The 20985-nt window shown below is 41.1% G+C and overlaps 6 protein-coding genes across 6 annotated transcripts; 2 read left to right on the top strand and 4 right to left on the bottom strand.

The window, feature by feature from the left end:
- Positions 1 to 3698: 3698 nt before the first annotated feature.
- On the bottom strand, positions 3699 to 4470 carry HO173_005949 (uncharacterized protein; the record flags this gene model as incomplete). Its single annotated transcript, XM_037307861.1, has 2 exons — positions 3699 to 4003; positions 4275 to 4470. The coding sequence occupies 2 exons, from the start codon at positions 4468 to 4470 to the stop codon at positions 3699 to 3701; spliced, it is 501 nt and encodes a 166-aa protein (XP_037165121.1).
- A 559-nt stretch (positions 4471 to 5029) lies between these two features.
- HO173_005948 (uncharacterized protein) lies at positions 5030 to 5659 on the bottom strand (the record flags this gene model as incomplete). The annotated part of the gene is made up of 1 exon (XM_037307860.1): positions 5030 to 5659. One exon carries the CDS (start codon positions 5657 to 5659, stop codon positions 5030 to 5032), a length of 630 nt encoding a protein of 209 aa, XP_037165120.1.
- Positions 5660 to 7980: 2321 nt separating this feature from the next.
- Positions 7981 to 8230, top strand: HO173_005947 (uncharacterized protein; the record flags this gene model as incomplete). The annotated part of the gene is made up of 2 exons (XM_037307859.1): positions 7981 to 8140; positions 8208 to 8230. 2 exons carry the CDS (start codon positions 7981 to 7983, stop codon positions 8228 to 8230), a joined length of 183 nt encoding a protein of 60 aa, XP_037165119.1.
- A 960-nt stretch (positions 8231 to 9190) lies between these two features.
- On the bottom strand, positions 9191 to 11012 carry HO173_005946 (uncharacterized protein; the record flags this gene model as incomplete). The annotated part of the gene is made up of 6 exons (XM_037307858.1): positions 9191 to 9548; positions 9635 to 9868; positions 9949 to 10044; positions 10130 to 10518; positions 10570 to 10680; positions 10734 to 11012. The coding sequence occupies 6 exons, from the start codon at positions 11010 to 11012 to the stop codon at positions 9191 to 9193; spliced, it is 1467 nt and encodes a 488-aa protein (XP_037165118.1).
- Positions 11013 to 13116: 2104 nt separating this feature from the next.
- HO173_005945 (uncharacterized protein) lies at positions 13117 to 15211 on the top strand (the record flags this gene model as incomplete). The annotated part of the gene is made up of 10 exons (XM_037307857.1): positions 13117 to 13377; positions 13437 to 13565; positions 13626 to 13809; positions 13863 to 13946; positions 13995 to 14091; positions 14140 to 14254; positions 14305 to 14421; positions 14467 to 14638; positions 14693 to 14930; positions 15040 to 15211. 10 exons carry the CDS (start codon positions 13117 to 13119, stop codon positions 15209 to 15211), a joined length of 1569 nt encoding a protein of 522 aa, XP_037165117.1.
- Positions 15212 to 15622: 411 nt separating this feature from the next.
- On the bottom strand, positions 15623 to 17389 carry HO173_005944 (uncharacterized protein; the record flags this gene model as incomplete). The annotated part of the gene is made up of 3 exons (XM_037307856.1): positions 15623 to 16643; positions 16688 to 17181; positions 17249 to 17389. 3 exons carry the CDS (start codon positions 17387 to 17389, stop codon positions 15623 to 15625), a joined length of 1656 nt encoding a protein of 551 aa, XP_037165116.1.
- Between the last annotated feature and the right edge of the window lie 3596 nt (positions 17390 to 20985).

Here is a 20985-nt window from a genome sequence, read left to right as displayed (position 1 = left end):
ATAAGATAGAGCTAAACTAGAAAATCTTAAATTTGTATATATAGTTAATTATTAATTCGTTAGATCTACGCTTTTTAATTAGATATCGCGAGTAAATAAATTAGCGTTCGTAATTATTAAAAATCTATAAAAATCTATATATAGAAGTCTTCTCCTCTAAGATAACTAGCTCTCTACGAATGCTATTACTTTATAATTTCGTAAATTATAGAGCTTAGTATACGCTTTCTAACGCTATAAAAATAATAAAGTTTAGTCTACTATTAGTAAATTAAATAAATATTTAAATATAATAGTTATAGTAGTTATATTAGACGCGTTTAGAATCGAATAATAATTCTTTTATCTATTTATTATTCTTTTACTATTCTACTAATTCTATTAATTTTATTAATTCTATTAATTCTATTAATTTCACTAATATAAATATAATCGTCTTCGATATCTCTCGTCTAATTAGAGCTCCTTACTAACGTCTCTAGATTACTTCTCGATAAATTAGAGCTCCTTACTAACGTCTCTAGATTACTTCTCGATAAATTCGCTATTATTAATAATCGAGGCCGTAAGCGAGCTTAATAGCTCTCTATTTACTACTACTTATAAACGCGTTAAAAGATTCTTAAAAAGAGTCTAAACGGATATATTCTCCTCTATATACTTCTTCTAAGTTAGCGATACTCGATTAGTCGCTTAATTAATACTATCTACTCTATTAGCTTAGTAATTTACTTAGTTAGATCGTTAGTTAATTACTTACTTATCTACTTAGTTAGCTACTTAGCTAGTTACTTAATTTAATACTCTATAAGAAGAGAAGTAAGAGAAGAAACTATAATAGGCAAATACGGAGAATATTACGGAGAATACTACGGAGAAATTAAGTGATAATAAGACTATTATCGTTAAGAATACGGCTTAGCTCTTTAAGATCCCACGTTATATACTCTTTACGATTCTATATTAAATTATTACTTAGTAAGCGAAGAATATTACTATAACTTAGCTTATTATCCCTACTGTATTAAGGAGTAAGAGAAGGAATTACAATAGATAAATGCGGAGAATACTACGGAGAATACTACGGAGAAATCAAGCGGCAATAAGGCTATCATCGTCAAGAACACGGCTCAACTCTCCAAGATCCCACGTTATATGCTCTCCACGGTTCTATATCAAATTATCACTTAGTAAGCGGAGAATATTACTGTAACTTGATCTATTATCCTCACTGTATTGAGGAGTAAGAGAAGGAATTACAATAGGTAAATGCGGAGAATACTGCGGAGAAACCAAGCGGCAATAAGGTCTTCAGCACCAAGAACACAGCTCAGCTCTCCAAGATCCCACGTTATATGCTCTCCACGGTTCTACATCAAATCATTACTCAGTAAGCGGAGAACATTACTGCAACTTGGTCTATCATCCCCACTGCATTAAGGAGCAAGAGGAGGAACTACAACAGGCAAATGCGGAGAACACTGCGGAGAAACCAAGTGGCAACAAGGCTACCATCGTCAAAAACACAGCTCAGCTCTCCAAGATCCCACGTCACATGCTCTCCACGGTTTCACATCAAATCATCACTCAGCAAGCGGAGAACACCACTGCAACTTGATTTATCATCCCCACTGCATTAAGGAGTAAGAGGAGGAATTACAATAGGCAAATGCGGAGAACACTACGGAGAACACTACGGAGAAACCAAGCGGCAACAAGGCTACCATCGTCAAGAACACGGCTCAGCTCTCCAAGATCCCACGTCATATGCTCTCCACGGTTCTATATTAAATCATCACTTAGTAAGCGGAGAACACCACTGCAACTTAGTCTATCATCTCCACTACATTAAGAAGTAAGAGGAGGAACTACAATAGGTAAATGCGGAGAACACTACGGAGAACACTATGGAGAATACTGCGGAGAAATTAAGCGGTAACAAGGCCATTATCGTCAAGAACACGGCTTAGCTCTCCAAGATCCCACGTCATATGCTCTCCACGGTTTCATATCAAATCATTACTTAGCAAGCGGAGAACACCACTACAACTTGGCCTATCATCCCTACTACATTAAGGAGTAAGAGGAGGAACTATAATAACGTCACAAGAGGAGGATCTACTGCGACGATCATAGCCAATTGGGCCTCTGCAGGAGGAACATCGGACGATACATATTTGGACGAATTGAAACCGTCCGATGTCTTGCTCTGACAGCTATTTCATTATTCGAAAGATTTCACTGCGGCAGGAGATAATGTGGGATTCATACCACTAATTAGCATGTTGTCTCCATTTCTTTTCGGTATTTCGATACTTCCTGCCATAAGGATATGGCCTTTCTCTGTTTCAATCCTCCACACTTGATATACCTTTCTAATTAGGCCTTAGCGCGCCTCTCTCCACACATATATGCCTATATACTACATAGATTAAATCAATTTTGTAGTGGTGGAAGTAGGTCAAAAACGCACAGCAAGCGATCAGAGTTCGATTTGACTTAGGGCTAGGGCTAAAATTCCATTTGACTTAGAAAAATGAAAAATCCAACTTCATGAATTTAATTCATGGGCCTTTACTTGTATAAATATAATATAATATTTACTTCTATTATTATAGATCGTTAATTAGATATATTTTTATTTAAGAAAGAAGTATTTATTTAATAATCTAATTATACTACGTAATAAAACGCGATAAGATAAGTTTTAAAATATTTAATATTACTTTATTTCGAGATAAGATTTTAATAGAATAAGATTAAATTAAACTAAGTTTTTCTTAACGAGATAATAAGAATATTTTATTCTTTCTATTAAGCGTATTAATTAAATTAGCTTAAAACTATTATTCTTATAATATTTTTATAATATTCTTTAAATATAATCTTATATATCTTTTAATTATCTTTTTAAATTAGATCTTATACTTTAATTTAAATTATAATACTATAACAAGTAAAGGCCCATGAATTAAATTCATGGAGTTGGATTTTTCTAAGTTAAATCGAACTCTGATCGCTTGCTGTGCGTTTTTGACCTACTTCCACTACTATAAAATTGATTTAATCTATGTAGTATACAGGCACATATGTGCGGAGAGAGGCGCGCTAAGGCCTAATTAGGAAGGTGTAATAATTGCCTATAAAAAACAGAGAAAGACCATGTCCTTATGGCAAGAAGTATCGAAATACCGGAAAGAAATGGAGATAACGTGCCAATTAGTGGTGTGAATCCCACAATATCTCCTGCCGCAGTGAAATTTTTCGAATAATGAAATAGCTGTAGACATCGGACGGTTTCAATTCGTCCAAATATACATCGTTCCGGAGTGATGATTTGATGTGGAACCGTGGAGAGCATATGACGTGGGATCTTGGAGAGCTGAGCCGTGTTCTTGACGATGGTGGCCTTGTTGCCGCTTGGTTTCTCCGCAGTGTTCTCCGCATTTGCCTGTTGTAGTTCCTCCTCTTACTCCTTAATGTAGTGGGGATGACAGGCTAAGTTGCAGTGGTGTTCTCCGCTTGCTGAGTGATGATTTGATGTGGAACCGTGGAGAGCTGAGCCGTGTTCTTGGTGCTGGGGGCCTTGTTGCCGCTTAGTTTCTCCGCAGTGTTCTCCATAGTGTTCTCCGCAGTGTTCTCCGCATTTGCCTATTGTAGTTCCTCCTCTTACTCCTTAATGTAGTGGGGATGACAGGCTAAGTTGCAGTGGTGTTCTCCGCTTGCTGAGTGATGATTTGATATGGAATCGTGGAGAGCATATGACGTGGGATTTTGGAGAGCTGAGCCGTATTCTTGGTGCTGGGGGCCTTGTTGCCGCTTGGTTTCTCCGTAGTGTTCTCCGCATTCGCCTGCTGTATTGACTTCTCTTGCACTGGCTGAGTGGATTGGTGTGAGACCGTGGAGAGTAGGCCTGTTGTGTCACTGCTGCTGATGACTATCTCCGCAATATTCTCCGTAGAGTTCTCCGCATTCGCCTGTTGTAGATCCTCCTCTTGTTTAACTGAGTGCGAGGGTACCGAGGGTAAATGTGTTCATATTAGTGGAATTGGTAGAATTGGTAGAATAGTGGAAGAAGAATAATTACACAAATAGGTGGAAGGATTATTATCCGATCCCGGACGCGTCTGGTGTGATTATCATATTTTTAGGAGCTTCTTCTTGACGATATTTAGGATCTAACACGCGTTGAGAGGCTTCAAAACAGGGTGATAAAGAACGGATAGGGGAGGAAGACGCGTCTTGGGAGGTAGCATCGCTGGGTTGGAAGGCACCATCGCTGGCTTGAGAGGAGTATATAGGGGAGGACGTGTTGGGCTCGCTTGCGGCCTCGATTGCCAGCAGTAGCGGATTCGCCGAGGGGTGGCCTAGGGGCGTCAGTAGGGGCTCTAAGAGGCGGGCAAAGGGGTGTACGTGCCTTAGACGTTGAGTAACCTTTGGGCGAGGGGTACCGAAGACGATTGTGTTCATATTGATGGAATTGGTAGAATTGGTAGAATGGTGGAAGAAGAATGGTTACACAAACAGGTGGAAGGATTATTATCCGATCCCGGACGCGTCTGGTGTGACTACCATGACTACCATATTTGAATATCCATTTAATCCACCAATAGTAGGCCAAACTTTATTATTTTTACAGCGTTAGAAAGCGCAAAGCGAGCTCTACAATTTGAGGAATTATGAAGTAACTGTATGTATCGCAAGCTGAGTACTTCAAAGTGTAAAACTTCTACACACAAATTTTTGATGAGGAGGCGCGGGAGGGCTACCGGGCTGACTCAGCCGGTCTAACCAAAAAGCGTACAGGACCCGAATTGATGATTGGCTGCACATACAAATTCAAGGTTTCCAAGCTCAGCCCTACCTTATTCTTTTATATATACTGATATTATACTTTATACTTTATTTTATTTAGAATTTAATATATAATATTAAAGTCTAAAGAGATTATTTAGAAATATTCAAAGTTTATTAAAATAACGAGATATATTTTAAAATCTCGCTTCGAGATTAGCATAGATCCGGAGTTTTAAGAAAGCTCGAAATCTCGACTGAAAGTTGTAGTGCGGCCGCGCCAGACCTCCAGGCAGATGTCGTGCCAGTGTTTGATGCAGGAGTTGCCTTTCCGGGCAGCAATGAAGCCGTTAAACATGGCGTTTCGCTCGGCGCTAAACGCGATCCTAAATCCGGCCATTTCAAATGGTTGGGTGGGATCCGCAAGCATCTTCCAGCAGAGATCGTCCAGACTTCGGAAGAGGAGAAATCCAACGTCGAGCCAGACGCCGCCATAAAGGTAAAGCAGCGGCAGGCGCACCAGATCGGCGGTATGAGGTCCGACGTGTGGACCGGCCAGTTTCTGCTGATTGAAGACTTCAGGGAAGAATGAGTCGTCGACGTACTTCGAGATGTGGACCGGAGATCCTTCGACACAGTCCAACACGCGGACGGTCCATGATGGTGCGAGTCGGCGAACCCAGCTGACAACGTTACGTTGGCACCAGGCCGGACAGTTTGAAAGACCTCTGTTCCAGAAGGCCCAAACGTTCCTTTCAGAGCCGATCACCGGCTGGAGTTCTAAAAGTTGAGCGATGATTCCAGCGTCAGACATGAGTGCGAGAGAAGGAGACTTTGAATTTTCAATTGGCATTGAGCTATCCATGGTGGTGGGAGGGCACATGGTTAGTCTGTATCTGAAGCCCTCGTCTACAAGCGTAGTTATATTTCGTTTTCGACTACCACAACTTCGGCTAAGAGATCACTAAATACTGAATTAGTGAGACTACATACATTTGCATTCGCAGTCGTAAATTGCTCGTCAATCCACCAGACCAAAAAGGTGGTCGCCACTTTAACCTGTGTAATTTGCTTCTTGTTCTCTCAACGTAAACATCACTGGCAGTAAGGCTGAAAAGTCGATATTCACATGACATACCATATACTAGCCTGTAAAGCAGGAACTTTTGTTCAGGTGGACACGCAATACCTCATGAGCAAAACCCTACAATTGAAGCAACTCGAAGTCAGCTGATTTTCTTATGTGAGATACAGCATACACATGTCAAGTTTCAAGTAAGGAGCTCATTCATATCAACTAATAGGATTGGCGCGCTGTAGAGTCACAGCTGCACCATTTGACCACTCCCCACATAGGCAGCACGCTGTCAACAGACAAGTGGCTCACTAGGAGCGGCTTCTAGTGCTATCCATCCGTCCATTCATGCATGCAGTGTGACATGCATGATAAAGCAACCCGCGTGAGATCAAAAGTGTCAACTTACCTCTGTCCCGTTTTAGCTTCTTCAGCCAATGGATCCAAACTGCTTTTTTATAAACTAAACCGAAACCGAAACCGATATCGAGAGCGAGACAGCCTTCCAGCTGACCCCCGCCTTCTCATTACGGCTCCTTTTCAGGTCGTACCGTTAATAGCGCCGCTTTTAACAGGAGTGCTAGCGATGAATGCATGCTCGGCTCCGCCTGATGAGGGTCTGCTGAGATTGTTTCGATCTTTTCCATCGTAAGTGTCGTGGTGACAAGAAATCATAGAGGTTTCAGGTGTAAGTAGCATTCGTCGAGACTCAATGAAGGCTTGCTCTGTGACAGAGTTGCAAAGTAGATTACACACGCGGCGTGGTAACTAACAGATCAGAAAGGATTCCCATATTTGTTACCAATTTGTGTAGCAAATCAAACAGCCTAAGGTAAACATAATCCTGCAATGGGGAACCTGCGCATAGAATAGTCGCTTCGACCCGTCATTCCCTGTAGGTCGAGACATAGCCACCAGGCTCTAGCTAGATTGTCTTTCTATATCTGCCTCACATGTTAGTGTACGGATTGAAATGGGTGGAGAAGAGACATTCGGGCTGAACAGGCTTCCATGGGTGCCATGTCAGCTGGTTCTATGCGCTTTCTTGATGCAAAATGATGCAGGAGTTGTTTGGGTCGGATTTTTTTTTTCGCAATGAGATGATCCAATCAGAAGTGACAGCTGGGGCGATACAATACAATACATGCTCCGTAAAGTACATGAAGTCAACGTTCATGACAGATCAAACCTATGAGACTTGTCGATGCAAGGGGTTTCAGCCTTTCTCATTGCTTATGAGCCTATAAGATAAAGGACAACACAAGTCCAAGGATGAATACCACCTAAACAAGGCAGATCCGCAGAGTCTTCCTGCATGGCAACGGAGAAGTTGCGCAAAGGTTTCTCCCATTTATCAGCAAAAGTATCATATTGACATTGCATGAGCTGAAAGTAGGAGGTACAGTAGTGGTGGTAGTATATGGACTAATGCACCGGCACCTCGGGAACCTTAAAGAGGGTGTGACATTTGGCGCCCGGAACTAAACTACGCCCTGAAAACCTGCTTTACTTTTCCTGTACAACAGTACGGACCAAGATACTTATCACCTTCCCTGCAAGGCTGAGCTCTGCAAGGCTGATCGGAGATAATTTCTCGAAGGGTCGACCGCAGCGGTGTAATCTTTGGATATCATCTGTCTTCCACGCTTTTACAGGTGGGCATGTGTCTAAAAATACGTATGCTGTACATGAGGGAATTTCCAAGCCTGGTAATCATCCCCATAATTTTCTCCCTTCTGTTTCAAAATCCACTTAACCACTGCGCATAATTCTACTTGATCTACCGAATCGCATTCTCTCACATCTATCAAAGATAGCGTACCCTTCCACGTATCCGTTCTCATTGCCTCGCGGTAGCATGAGGCGTGGAGTAGTGTCTTTTAGCCTTGTCCTATAGCATGAGCAACTGGTCATTGCCAGCACAACGAGACTGTCTTGTCGTAGGAGTCAAAGTGCTGATCAGCTATGTCACCCTAGTGCAGAATCTTGAGCCCAGAATTTGAGACAGAGTTTCGCGCCTTCGCTTCTTTATTATCTCATTCAATCTTTAACCTCCGATATTGAAATACTTAACAGAGGGGGAGGAAACCCCGTCTTCTCGAATAAACTCGATGGACATGATGCTCATCCTCACCCCTGAACCGGTCCTCTCCATCCTCCGCGATAACTTGCACATCCTACTCGCTCTTGTGGCAGTCTTGCCCACGCTGGTGCTCGTACGGACATGGTTCAAGGCGATATCGCTTGCTGTGGAATTGTTCGGCAGACCACGTCAGTCTTTCGCTCATGGATCTTTTCGCCTTGTGTCTCAGCAACAGCAGAATTGACGTGCAGATAGGCTCGCCGTTTCCATACCACTAGTCACCGGAAGACATTTTACCAGCAGCGGCATGTTGTGAGTGATCTCACTACTCTCGGATAGGGGATACCTCAAGTAACGTGTTACGGCTTTCATCACAGATTTTAGGAAGAAGTGCCGCGTCGGAAAATTGATGGAGATATGTCGGGGTGAGCCCTGTGCAGAAAGCCAGAGTCGGTTTGAGATTTTTGCACACACGATCATAATAGTAGGAGTATATAGTCAAATGATTAAAGAGGTTTGATGATGAGAGCGTGGTACCGCGGATGACTCTCTTCTTTTGTTCTCTCTTCTTTGTTTTCATTCTATATAGTGTGGTCTACTGTTTATTAGCAGAAGATCATCAAGTCAGTCTCCACTCGTCGTACAAAATCCTAGAACGCTATTGTTCCTAAAAAGGCTAGATTTACAGTTGTATCAGAAATTCGCAGCGCATGCTCCACCGGCCGTTCCGAGATCATTTTTTGATATGACCATACTAGGATTCACTCAACAGTTTAAATATAAGCGGTTTTGTTTACGATACGGAAGACTTTATTTTCGCAAGATTAGAAGGAAATTGCCGTTCAAAGTGTTCAGCGACACAAATAGACTTCGCAGACAATGATTTGACTTGTGACTTTTTATCGTGGCTCCAAGCCAGGGTACTGCCTTGGACTAGCGCTAAATTCTTGTCCAGCTCGAATAGCTGCCCGGTCACCCTTTCCAGCGTCCTTCAATAGACAAAGTTCTATCCTGGAGGTCAAGTATTTGAAGCTCCTTGGCTCGATATAATGTTCACAAATCCCGAGTACAGCTTCATCCCTAGACAAAAATTGATGTATTGCAGACGACCGAGAACCTGACGACGATGAGGACGATGAAATCCTATCCATGATGCCATGCCTCACACATCGATCAAGAACCTGTGTCTGATGAGCGGGCCTGAGCTCCGCCAGACTAAGGCAAGTTGTCATAGCGTACTATCTATGACCAGATTGAGATCCTAGATATGTTCCAGATGGGTGTGTAGAGTCTTTTTTGGTCGAACGGAAGATGCTCAACATATCCCAGTATCCGGGTCGAGTTGCTGGCTCGCCAACGGTAGCTTGCTCTGGGGCCTCTGGCTTATGCGCCGGAAGTTGAGATGTCTGGTGAGAAGGTGCATCTCCCGAGGAACTCTCGGGCTCGCTCACTTGGTTGGAAAGTTCTCCCATCTCGTAGTAATCACGCCTTGTTGGGCCGGAGTTGTCTATAATTGTCTCTCTCCTGGTAAGTGCTGTCGGAGATCTGTTGCCCCAGATCCTTGAGAACCTTCCTGATTTGAGAAATTTTCCCTCCCTATCTTGAACTTAGCAGTTTTCTCCACTGTATATGAACAGAGAAGATCTAAGTATCAAGGGGCGACAAAGGAAGGATCAATTTACCCCTTGATTGACCCCAGAACCTCTGTGTCTACTTGGAGCTTCTGCTGCGTTGGTCTCTTAGACGAAGCAGTCCTGGTATCAGGTGACTGATTTGCATCTCTTTTCTTGAATCTACTCCTGTAACTTAAGCGTAGAAGATGGGTGATACAGGAGAACTGGGGAGAATATCGGCGGAAGAGTGCTGGAAGATGCGGCACTGAGCCACAAATGACACCAGCCGTTGCTTCCACGACACTTTAATACTTTATGTCAGCATTGGACCATACTTCACACAATGCATTAGCCAGAAGGTACGGGAAGATGAGAACGCTTACGCCATCCCTGAAGCCGGAGGTTCATTCCAAGTAAGATCCGAATTTACCGACTCGGGAATACGGAAATACAGACCAATGGAGCTGGCGGCAATCGCACTGGATCCTCCATTAGCACATGCTATAGCATGAACTTGTCGGTCCATTCCATGAATATATCAGGGCAGGATGGGCAAAGCCTTACATCAATCCTGTAAAGAATACCGCAGTAATTCCTAATTTCTTCTTGAGTGACATCTGTAGCCTGAACAGGACTGGAAGTGGTAGAATGAAGATATATATATCTGATAACAGACCAAAGATGCCTTGGATAACGCCCGTGACTTCTGCGCGATAGCATCGAGCTGCGTATGTCGGTGATGCCCAATTCTCTCTTTGCCTAGGAATGCAAAGAATGACAAGGGTAATACACGATGCGAGATAGAAGAGACCGTTCAAAGCGACACCGAAGTAGATCGCGATCCTTGTCCAGCGGTTGAGGGCGAAGAGGCGGTGGTATAGAAGGAACAAGGCCAATTTGGCAAAGAACATGTTCAGAGAATAGAGAATTGCACCTGATCCAAGAACTTGCACCTTTTACGTTTTCTTTTCAGACAGAGTTCTTCAAGTATCGAGGGAACTGACCTTGGCTACGTCGGACGTAAGCAATATGGCTCGGACGTCCCACTCATGTGGCCCAAAAACCTTGTCATGTATACACCATATCGCGGACGCTGCGAAAGCTGTATTGCCTACCTAGTGGGTGTCAGAGCTACCGTTGTCAATTTTGCAATAAAGACGGTGCATACTGCAGCAAGCAAGGCGGATGCTACGCTGGCATGTAAGCAAAGGTATGGAGAATAGAATCCCGAGCTCCTACCATCATCCCACCCAAATTTACGAATCACCCACACTTTGCTGTAAAGCCTCAATATGAGTATTGGCCACATGAGGCCAATGAAGACGGAACAGAGGATGACAATGGTGGGCCCTCGAGATTCAGGATCAGTAAAATTTGACGTTTGCCCCGCTGGAGGAGGTTGAAGAGGGTAGTTTTCGAAAGCAGCTTCCTCTGCAGGTGAAGTCATGTTATCTGCCTGGAATAGTCTTCAGTAGATTCTCGCAAGAACCTTGGGAACTTACAACATAAAGTGAAGGTGCAAGCTCTTAAAGAACTTCCATGGAAGTACTAAGGGCGATGTCCGATGACAGCTGGTGAAAGCATTCCCAGGATCCTGCAAGCCTCGTGTAGCCTTACGACGCAATAATAGGAAGCTGACGATGAATGCTGATCATTAACCTGACACGCTGACGTTAGTGGAAAGTCATGACACTCGGTCCCGTAGTATGTGTGTAGACCACGAGTACCGATGCTAGAGTGCTTTACGAAAGCAGTAATCTCCATGAAACGGGCGTATCGATCCGATAGAATTGCACGTCGCGATTTTTTGACTCCATTTTCGTTTTGCCCTCGCTTACCATACGCAAATGGTTGGAGCGGCTCTACCTTGTTGAGCCATGTAATCAGCGTCGAATATGCAGTATATGAGCATCGTCTAGACTGCAGCGGAGTTTGAATGTGCTATGTGCTGGAATGCGCAGCGTCTGACTGCAGCCGAAGCCCATTGATATGATAGTACGGGCATTTCTGCCCCTCACATGGTTTGTGTAACGGCACTACTGCAAGTAAGATGAAGTGAGCAGGCGTAGGGTATGGATTAGGCATCTCTTTAATGTCGTTTTGTAGCCTTACGCCTTGCCGGAAGAGTCCGGGGGTCGCAGATCTTAGGTATCCAGCTCCGCAACCGTGCCGATCCGAATACCCGTTTTCCTACTCTTAATTGGACCCGAATGGATGCTAAGACTGCGCCAATAGTGTGAATGATACAAATTCAATAATACACAGCCTGGTACGAGGAAATACCAAATCGTGCCCCACATTGTACTCGACCTACCTTACCTCCAATTAGTTTAGCCGCTATGGCGCTTATATCTTTATGAACAACTAGTGGGCGTTGACATGAACATGCAAATGTACATTAATATCCAGCCTCACCTTGATTTGGCTCCAGGAAGGCCCCTTTTTCCCGCCTCCACTACATCCTTTCAACGAGCCAGAGACTAACGTCCAGGTCAATGCCGAGAAGCTCCTGTCAGTACCCTTTATGCGTCCACTCCTGAAAATTCACCTCTGACATTCATCGTCTAAACTTACACTGCCAGCGAATGCAGGCATAGCCGCATGAGGACGTTAGGCACGGTCATGGACGAGGTATAAGGCTAACCCTTGCTTTTTTATCTCTGTTCAAAAGTTGGCAATCGTTGAAAGCGCGTGGAGACTGGCTCCGGACGAGGTGGGCTCACGAGGTAGCAGGGGCATCATGACTATCACAATTGTCATACTGAAACTTGACCGTAGTGCCCCTTACCAAGATTCTGTAAGGCGAATTAGGTGCACATTAGCTGATGAATACATGCTACTCTGGAGTACATGAATGCCTGAAATCTAGATGTACTCTGTCGTGGAAAAGCGGCTTTATATCCGAGATTCACCTCATGCAGATGGACAAGTGAAACTGATCAAAGCCTTCGGAGTTCTCAAATGCTATGAGGCGCAGAGGTGCAGAAGAAGAATCCAGACTGGAGCGCCTCCAGTCCGTGTCGAATGCCGGCCAGGAATTGTTCAGCGTGTGGAAGGCGGCTCTTTAGTGCTTACCTTGTCCTTGAGCAGCCTTGTTCGAGCTTCTTTGTGATATCTCTATGACGGTATCATGCAGTTCGAAAGCCGCTCACTATCAGCTCCGCACACTGCTTCAACAGCACCTCAAGAGTACATCCTTAGTTCTCCTATGGAATCTTACCGCTTAGTCGAAATGCATGCACTGCCGTACGAGGGTTGCCAGCCAGGCTCCTTGTGAGTTGATATCCGTAAAAAGGACAGAGCGGCTTTGAAATTGACGGCTTTGATCGTGCCCTATTTGGTCTGCTCATCAAACATGACGGCATCTCGTGCGGCCGTGACTAACACGGACATCCAGGAGCTGAATGCTTTAGCAACAAGATCTACGATTCCAGCGGCATTTCTGTCATCTGTGCCTTAAAGGCTACCGTGCCTAGCAATTTTCCTTTCTTGTTATAAAAAGGTAGCCTTTACGGTGCATCTTTAGCTTTTCGCTCGCTCGACTCTCAGTCATGATTTTACCAACAGTGTCAGTGTTCGCTGGATCCCTTCTGCGTGCAACGCACCATTTTGTTGTTTATCTGCTTGCCAAATGGATGTGGCTCCTCTTAGTCTTCTTGATTGGCCACTTTCGCCGCTCCATAACGTCTTATATCTTCAGCCGTCCCGAAAAGACAATGATAACAGGAATGCCTACCGTTTTCGGTCAGTGGCTCACAAGTCTGTCATATCACATTGTTTCATCGCAGATCGTTCGTAACGGTTACATCAAAGTATGGTTCCAGCTCTGGAGCACCATTGCTATGCTGCTATGAACTGACTCTTGCCGTAGGCTGGCGGAAAGCTGTTTGCCGTTCCGACCTTGGACAAATACCATATTTTTGTTTCCAATCGCGAGCAGATCGAAGAAGTCGCCAACGCACCAATCACTCAGCTCTCGTTCACTGCTGCAATTGATGAGGTTAGAGAGAAATTTCCTCGGCTTTGGTGATAGGCCATAGCTAAGATGTTGCTGTGATAGATTCTTCATCCTCACCTTGTCTTCAGCGGTTTCAAGTTCGACCCCAAGGATCCTCACTATGTGGTGCCCCTCCACGCCTTGAAAATATCGCTCAGAGAAAATCTACAATCTTTGATTCCCGTCTTGCAGGAGAGGCTAGACTTGGCGTTCGAGGCAGCTTTTCCAGCTGGGAAATGTGCCGACAGTAGATCTCGCCTTCATAATGAGAACAATTTTAATACTTACTAACGCATGCAGGATGGCTACCATTTTCACCACACAAGACATGCCAGACTATGGTTGAAACATTGAACAACATAGTACTCGTTGGCCAAGATCTTGGTATGACCTCTTTTTGACCAGAGGAGTCTCCAAGCTAATCGTCTCAAGCAAATGATCAATCGTATCTCGAAACCGCGATGAGGTACACGCGCGACGTCATGATCACGGGGGAGATTCTACGGTTCACGCCTCCTGGCCTACAGACGTGAGCATCAAACAAGGCACCTTAGGTACCAGTAGCTCACCATCGTAGACCGATCGGATGGCTTGCCATGACTTGCTCCGGTGCCAAGGCGGTGGTGTATGAGAGGGTGACTTCTGCAATACGGGACCGAATGGATCATCCTCGAAAAGATCAAGAGAAGCCAGTCAGTACACAGGTGCATATTGAGCAAATTCGTAACTAAAAATCCAACAGCGTGACTTTCTACAATGGACAATCGATGGAACAAGAAAGAAGTCTCCGCAAACAGTCAACAAATTGGCACAGCATGCAATGGGTTTGCTATTCGGCGGTGCTATTCAACTTTCCATGGTATGTAGCCTGAGATTACAGCCATACGGTACTAAAATCCAGCAGATAACCAGCTTTGCTCTCTATAACCTTTGCAAGCATCCCGAATACCTCGGGCCTCTTAGAGAGGAAGCCGCAGCGGCAAAGCGAAACAAAGATCAGCCATTTGACCACGACCAAATGTATCTAATGGATAGCTTCCTCCGAGAAACAGGCCGACTCAACCCTACCATGATCTGTGAGTCTTGAATTTCCGAAGCCGGCTTCCAAATTTTTTACCTAAAAACCCCAGTGACGATGCCGCGAAAAGTGCTCGCTCCCTTCGAGTTCGCCGACGGGACTACCGTCCCCGTTAATAACTGGATAGTCGTGCCCCAGGAAGCGCTCATGCAGGACAAAGCCCACTACGACGACCCACAGACCTTCAACGGCTTTCGATTCGTCGACTCCACTGGCAAAATGCACCCCTCGGCTCGCTTCTCGAGTCCCAGCCTGACTTATACTCTCTGGGGAGGGCCTAAAACAGCTTGGTGAGCTCCTTCACTTTTTCCACTTCCCCTTCGTGTCCCTCTTCATAACGCCGACCAACAATAATAACACCACAAATTATCTTCTAACGCCAGGGTCCTTCCTTTGTAGTCCAGGTAGATTCTACGCCTCGGTGGTCGCGAAGATGATTCTTGCGGATTTCATCCTCAATTATGACATCAAGTTGGCGGATCCGAGCGCTCCGCGATTCATGAAATGGAGTTATACGTCTATACCGCATCCATTGACACGGCTACTCATTCGAAATAGGAATAGCTGCTAGGAGATATGTCATCAGGTTCTATGAGGAAGTCGGAACTGACTGCAAAGCCTTTCTCTGAGTGTGTTGCGCTTTATTGGTAGAGACGGCGGCTGCAGGCCTATAGGAGACTCTGATGAAGAATTATGTTGGTCGCGAACCATGTAGACACTAAATTTGTTGACTTTCGGAGTTGTGATTATGGTATTTTCCATCGCAGTAGAATGTGCCTAAGTATAAATACTGCCTCATTTTCTTATACACTCGATGAAAATATTGGCACACATGGCTCTGACCGAATTGAGAACTTGTCAAGTCTTGCATTAAGTCCTCAAGTAGAGAATTACTGCCTATATAGCTCTGATCTAGTGATCACAGAAAAATCGAATGAAAAGTGTTCCAGTAGGCGTTGGATAGCCCTTGCAAGCGTCTTCATCATCGCGCCGCGAATCTTACTCGGCAAGGGAAGCCATCGGCCGGACGTGTAGTGCCCTTCAAGGCTTGGTATGCCCTCTCTCCATTCACAGTCTTTGATTTGCTCTTTACTTGATCATGACTCTCCACATCATAGCTGGCCGTGACGTAAAATTCTCGCAATGTCATTACCATGACAAGCTTCAGCTCTAGCAATGCGAGTTCCTGGCCAATACAGTTACGTGGTCCAAACTCGAAAGGTCGCCACGCCCCTTTTATTGGATGTAGAGGATCATCATCTGACACGAGCCATCGTTCAGGAACGAAAGAATCCGGCCATGGCCAATACTCTGGCTCACGATGCATGGCTTGATGCGTACACCAGATAGTGAAGCCTTCAGTTGGGTATTGATGGCCTTCTTGTGTCAATGAGAACCCTGGCTCTCCATCACGTGTGCTGGAAGCCACTGGAAAGAGTCTCAGGGTTTCCTTGATGACAGCGAGAGTGTAATCTAGCCGGTTGAGGGAATGTGGATTTGCCGTGATCTTAGCTTTCGCTTGTGTGATATCAGAGCCAAAAACTTCATCATGCTCTGCTCGTACACGGTGCATGGCCACGGGATTGGACGATAGTAAGTGAAAAATGTAGCAAAGGGTAGAACTTGTCGTGTCGTGCCCAGCAAGGATGAACACCTTCATCTGACTTATAGCTAGTCTTTCAAATTCTGCGTCCATGCTACGAACAGCAGGTGACACTTGCTGTTGATCAAGGTATTTGTCCAGCGCAAGATCCATCACAGTCTGGAATCCACAATCTTCAGCTCCTACTGGGCCATTAATGCGATGCGCCGCGAAGCGTTCCCTAAGTTGACGGCTTAGATAGCGATCCATAAGCTGAACGTAATACCATTGGAAGAAAGGGCGAAACGGATTCCATCGGACCAAAGGGTTCATTTCGGTCCCATATAGGTTCCACGGGATCTGAGCACGGAGTGCGGAAACGAACTCATTGCTCGACCTTTGGGCGTGAAAAGATTTACCCCTGAATCATTAGTAATTGAAGTTGAGGCTTGAGTAATATCTTACAACACAATTCGTCCGATAGTATCCATTGTCAGGTTCACGGTGGCTTCTTCGAGCGGGATGATAGCCCCTGATTGCGCACGCTCCTTCAAGATATCGCAGAAAACTGAGACTTCTTTTGCTATCTGAGGCATCAGGGATACAAGATGGCTCGCACTGAAGCCCGGATTATACACATTACGCCATTTTTTCCATCTGTGGCCTTCCAAGCTCACCAGGTCTTGGTTGTTGGCGAATGGCTTCATCCATCTGTGAACTTCTGGTGATTTGCGTAGCGGATGCTCCTGAGTGAACTGGTATGCTACAGATGGTGAAGATACGATGAGAATAGGACGATTGAAAGGCCACATGTCGAGATAGAAGACTTGACCGACATCGGGGATGGCTCGTCGTATCAGCCCGGGCAAATACGAAGGATGTGCGCCTGGGGGGAGTTTGGATAGAAGGTCGTTGGCAAGGAGCAGATGGCCAAATATTGGATGATGCGGTGGCATCGACTATGGTCTCTCAGTACCTTGTTCCTCGGCTCTAGAAGATATGCCAATCTTGGGAGATGTGACTTACCAGGCCTTTCTTTCTCAATTCGATGAATCTGACACGAGCATTGTAGAGCTTGACCACAAAAATGGCCAAAAGACTGAGGCATGCAATCAGTAGTGCTTGCTGAAGGTACGGAAAGCTCCCCATTTGATTCTGAAGTTGCATGTTGTCATCTAGGTCATCATCGCGTTCAATAGACAGTTCCAATGGGGTTTGAGGTTTAGCTTTTGTACGTGCAACACAAGGAGCACAAAATGAAGAGAAGGTGGTGCTATTATGGGCAGGGTTGGAGACAGGTTTCACTTGAAGCGCTAAAAAGTAGGCTAAAGTATCTTACGGTACGTAAGCACGTAATATACCTAGATCCGGTTGCGCAGCCTTATACTATGTTGAGTGATCATCCATCATAAGCCGAGGCGTGCAGCATGGAATCCGTCTGAGTGCAGCAATCATCTTTCTCCTTTATCTAGCGCGCTGAAGCACGCCAATCAAATCGAGCTGGTTGACAGCCTCACCTTCTCCAGCCGTGAATTGCGGTGTGGGTATTTCCCATTCTCAACACGATAGCCAGAAATCGCGCAATAAATTGGCAAGAATTCCGTTGATATCATCTGTAAGTGGACACTTCTGATGCATGCGACAACGGCTACCTACACTATTGGAGTCTCTGGGAATACTCCCAGAACAGGATTCTGCACATACAGGCTGCATGGCAGTACAACCCTTCCACATAAGTGTCTACTGCTTTATTTGGCCTCGTGAAAACCATTGGCTACTACCAGATGGATTCCACAGCCTCGTATGAGCACTGAAGTCGGGCGCTCGCAGACTTCAATGTGCAGGCTTCGACCAGAAGGATCAGAGATGACACCTATTCGTATGTACCCGGAAGTGCCCGATACTTGTTGTTTTTTTTTTTTAAAATTTTTTTTTTCCGGCCCAACAAAAAAAATTATTTTTTTTTTTTTTTTTTTTATTTTTTTTTTAAAAAAAGATGTTTTTCTATATTGAGGCTATATAATATAATATAATATTAAAAAAAACGAGTACGAAGATCGATATTAAAAGTTCTAGATAGCGCTAAAATACTTAATACTCTTAATATTCTTAGTACTTTCTATATAGTTATATTTATTTAACGATAATACTTTATATAATTACGTATATACTTATTAACTTACTCGACGAAGTCGTATAATTATATATTATCTCTCTTACGATCTTTTCTATACTCGTTATTATCTTTAAAATATATTATCTTTATAATATATCTCGATATTCGCTCTATTTACTTCTAAATTCTCTTTTAAATAAACTTATAATTTTAATAATATAGCTATTATCTTTCGACTTTCTTATAAATTCTTAATATATCTATTTAAATAGTATAATATTATATTTATAATTAATAAGACTTAATAAGTATTTAAATTCGAGTCTTATTATTATAATTAATACTTTAAATATTAGATATATTAATAAAAGATAATTAAGATAGAGAATAATAAGAAGATTTCTATTTATTATATTTATACTATATAAATAAGACTTATATATTAAAAGTCTTTATACTCTTTCTCTATTTCTTTATATTATAATTAATACTTTAATATTATTACTATTATATATTCTATTAATATCGCTATTATATATATACTTCTTATATTTTTACTTCGTATATATATACTTTATATATATATACTATATCGCTATTATATAAAGTATTAATACTTATTAAAATAAAGAATAATAATATTATTTATGAAATTTGAAAGTATATTAAGTACTTAGCTCTATTTAAACTCTTATCTTAATATATCTAGAACTTTTAATATCGACCTTCGTTATAAGATAGTAAGATCTCTTTTAATAAAACTGCGTAGTAGCTATATAATTACGAGATCTAGATATGTAGTTAATAGAATAGATAGATTAGTTATTAGATAAACTAATAACTAAAAAAAGGGAAGAAGAAAAAGAAAACTCGTAAGTATTTAAGACTTTATTAAGTATATTAGATACTTATTTTAACTATATAATTTATAGCTTAATAAATAATATAAGCGAGTTTATTAGTTCGCTTTAAGTACTTTTATTCTTATAACTATATCTCTTCTTAGAAGATTTAATCTCTAAATTTTATTATTATTATATCTTATAATTAAATATATATAAATTTATTAATATTATTTACGCTATTTATTATTAGCTTAAATATAATTTAAACTAATATATATTATAATAGCGTATTTATATTATATACTCTAAGGTCTTCTTAAGTATATTATTATATTTATATACTAAATCGCGATAGTATCGCTATATATATTATTATTTTAAATAATAGAATATAGACGTATAGTATTATTTTATTGCGACGATATACTATTATCGTTATTACTATAGATATATTATTATATTATTACTTTATAATCGTAATAATTTTATTATAATAATTATTAAAAGTCGCGTTAGTAAGTATAAAAGACTTACTTTTAATCTAACTTTTATTCTTTTTAGTAATAATATTAATATCGACGCTATTATAAGTAAATATTTAATTCTTCTTTATATATACTATCTTATTTTTATTTATTCTTATTATAATATCGCGATAGCGAGTTATATATTATTATAATAGTATAATATATATATTAATTAAGATAATAATTAAATAAGATTATAATTATTTAGATTAACTTTATATATAATAAGTATCTTAAAAAATACTTTATAATACTTTATAAATAGTATAAGAAGTATATTAATATATCGATAGTAATATTAAATCTTCGCTTTTATAGTTCTATAGAGTTATTAAATACTTATAGCCGTTATAATCTCTACGCCTCTACGCTATTATTAATAGATATTTATATTTATTTTAAAGATATACTTAGCTAAGAAGGCTATTAGCCTTTTTTATCGCTACTCTTAACTAGACTATATCGTTTATATCATAGAAATAAAAGAGATATTAGATAATTAAGAGATTACGCTAATATATACTAATTTCCTTTTACTATTATTATATATATACTCTTATATATAACTCTTATATAATTTATATTATGTTTTCTACTAGCTTACGCTAATATAAATATAAGTAGTACTTTTATAGAGATTATATATATATTATAAACTCGATCTCTATCTACTAGATTAATATTCTCGCTATAATTTATATTAATAAAAATATTTATATTATTTTTTGTCGTTAAAATAATATAAATTTTATTAATATATATTAGAGTATGTAGCTAATATATATAATAGCTTATTATATCGAGGAACTTCGATATAATATCGCTATCTTTATCCTCTTCTTCGATTATTTCTCTTACTATCTCTTATATTAAATCTTTTTATTATTTAATAAATTTTTTAGATAAGTAATTACTTTTTAATATAAAATAATAAATTAATTAATATTAAGTAGTATTAGTCTTAGATATAACTTTAATAACTATTTTTCTTATTATATATAATATTTTAACGCTTTAAAATTAAGTTATAAATATTTTAGCTATTTTCGCTAGATCTTTTAATTATAATATATTTACTCTTTAAGACTTCTCTATTACTACTATTTTTATAATCTTTTTTATTTTTTAATCTCCTCTTAATAATTACGCTTTTAACTTTATTTTAAATATTAATTTATATAATTTCTTTACTTATTTAAAATTCTTAATTATATTTTTAATATTTTTAAGATACTTTATTAATTTCTATAAAGTTTTATAAAATAAGAAGTCTTT

This window comes from Letharia columbiana (assembly GCF_014066305.1).
Source record: "Letharia columbiana isolate WasteWater2 chromosome Unknown Sc0000017_s0, whole genome shotgun sequence".
Lineage (NCBI taxonomy): Eukaryota > Fungi > Ascomycota > Lecanoromycetes > Lecanorales > Parmeliaceae > Letharia > Letharia columbiana.
The sequence above is the reverse complement of the archived record's forward strand: the minus strand, read 5'-3'. Positions and strand labels throughout refer to the sequence as shown.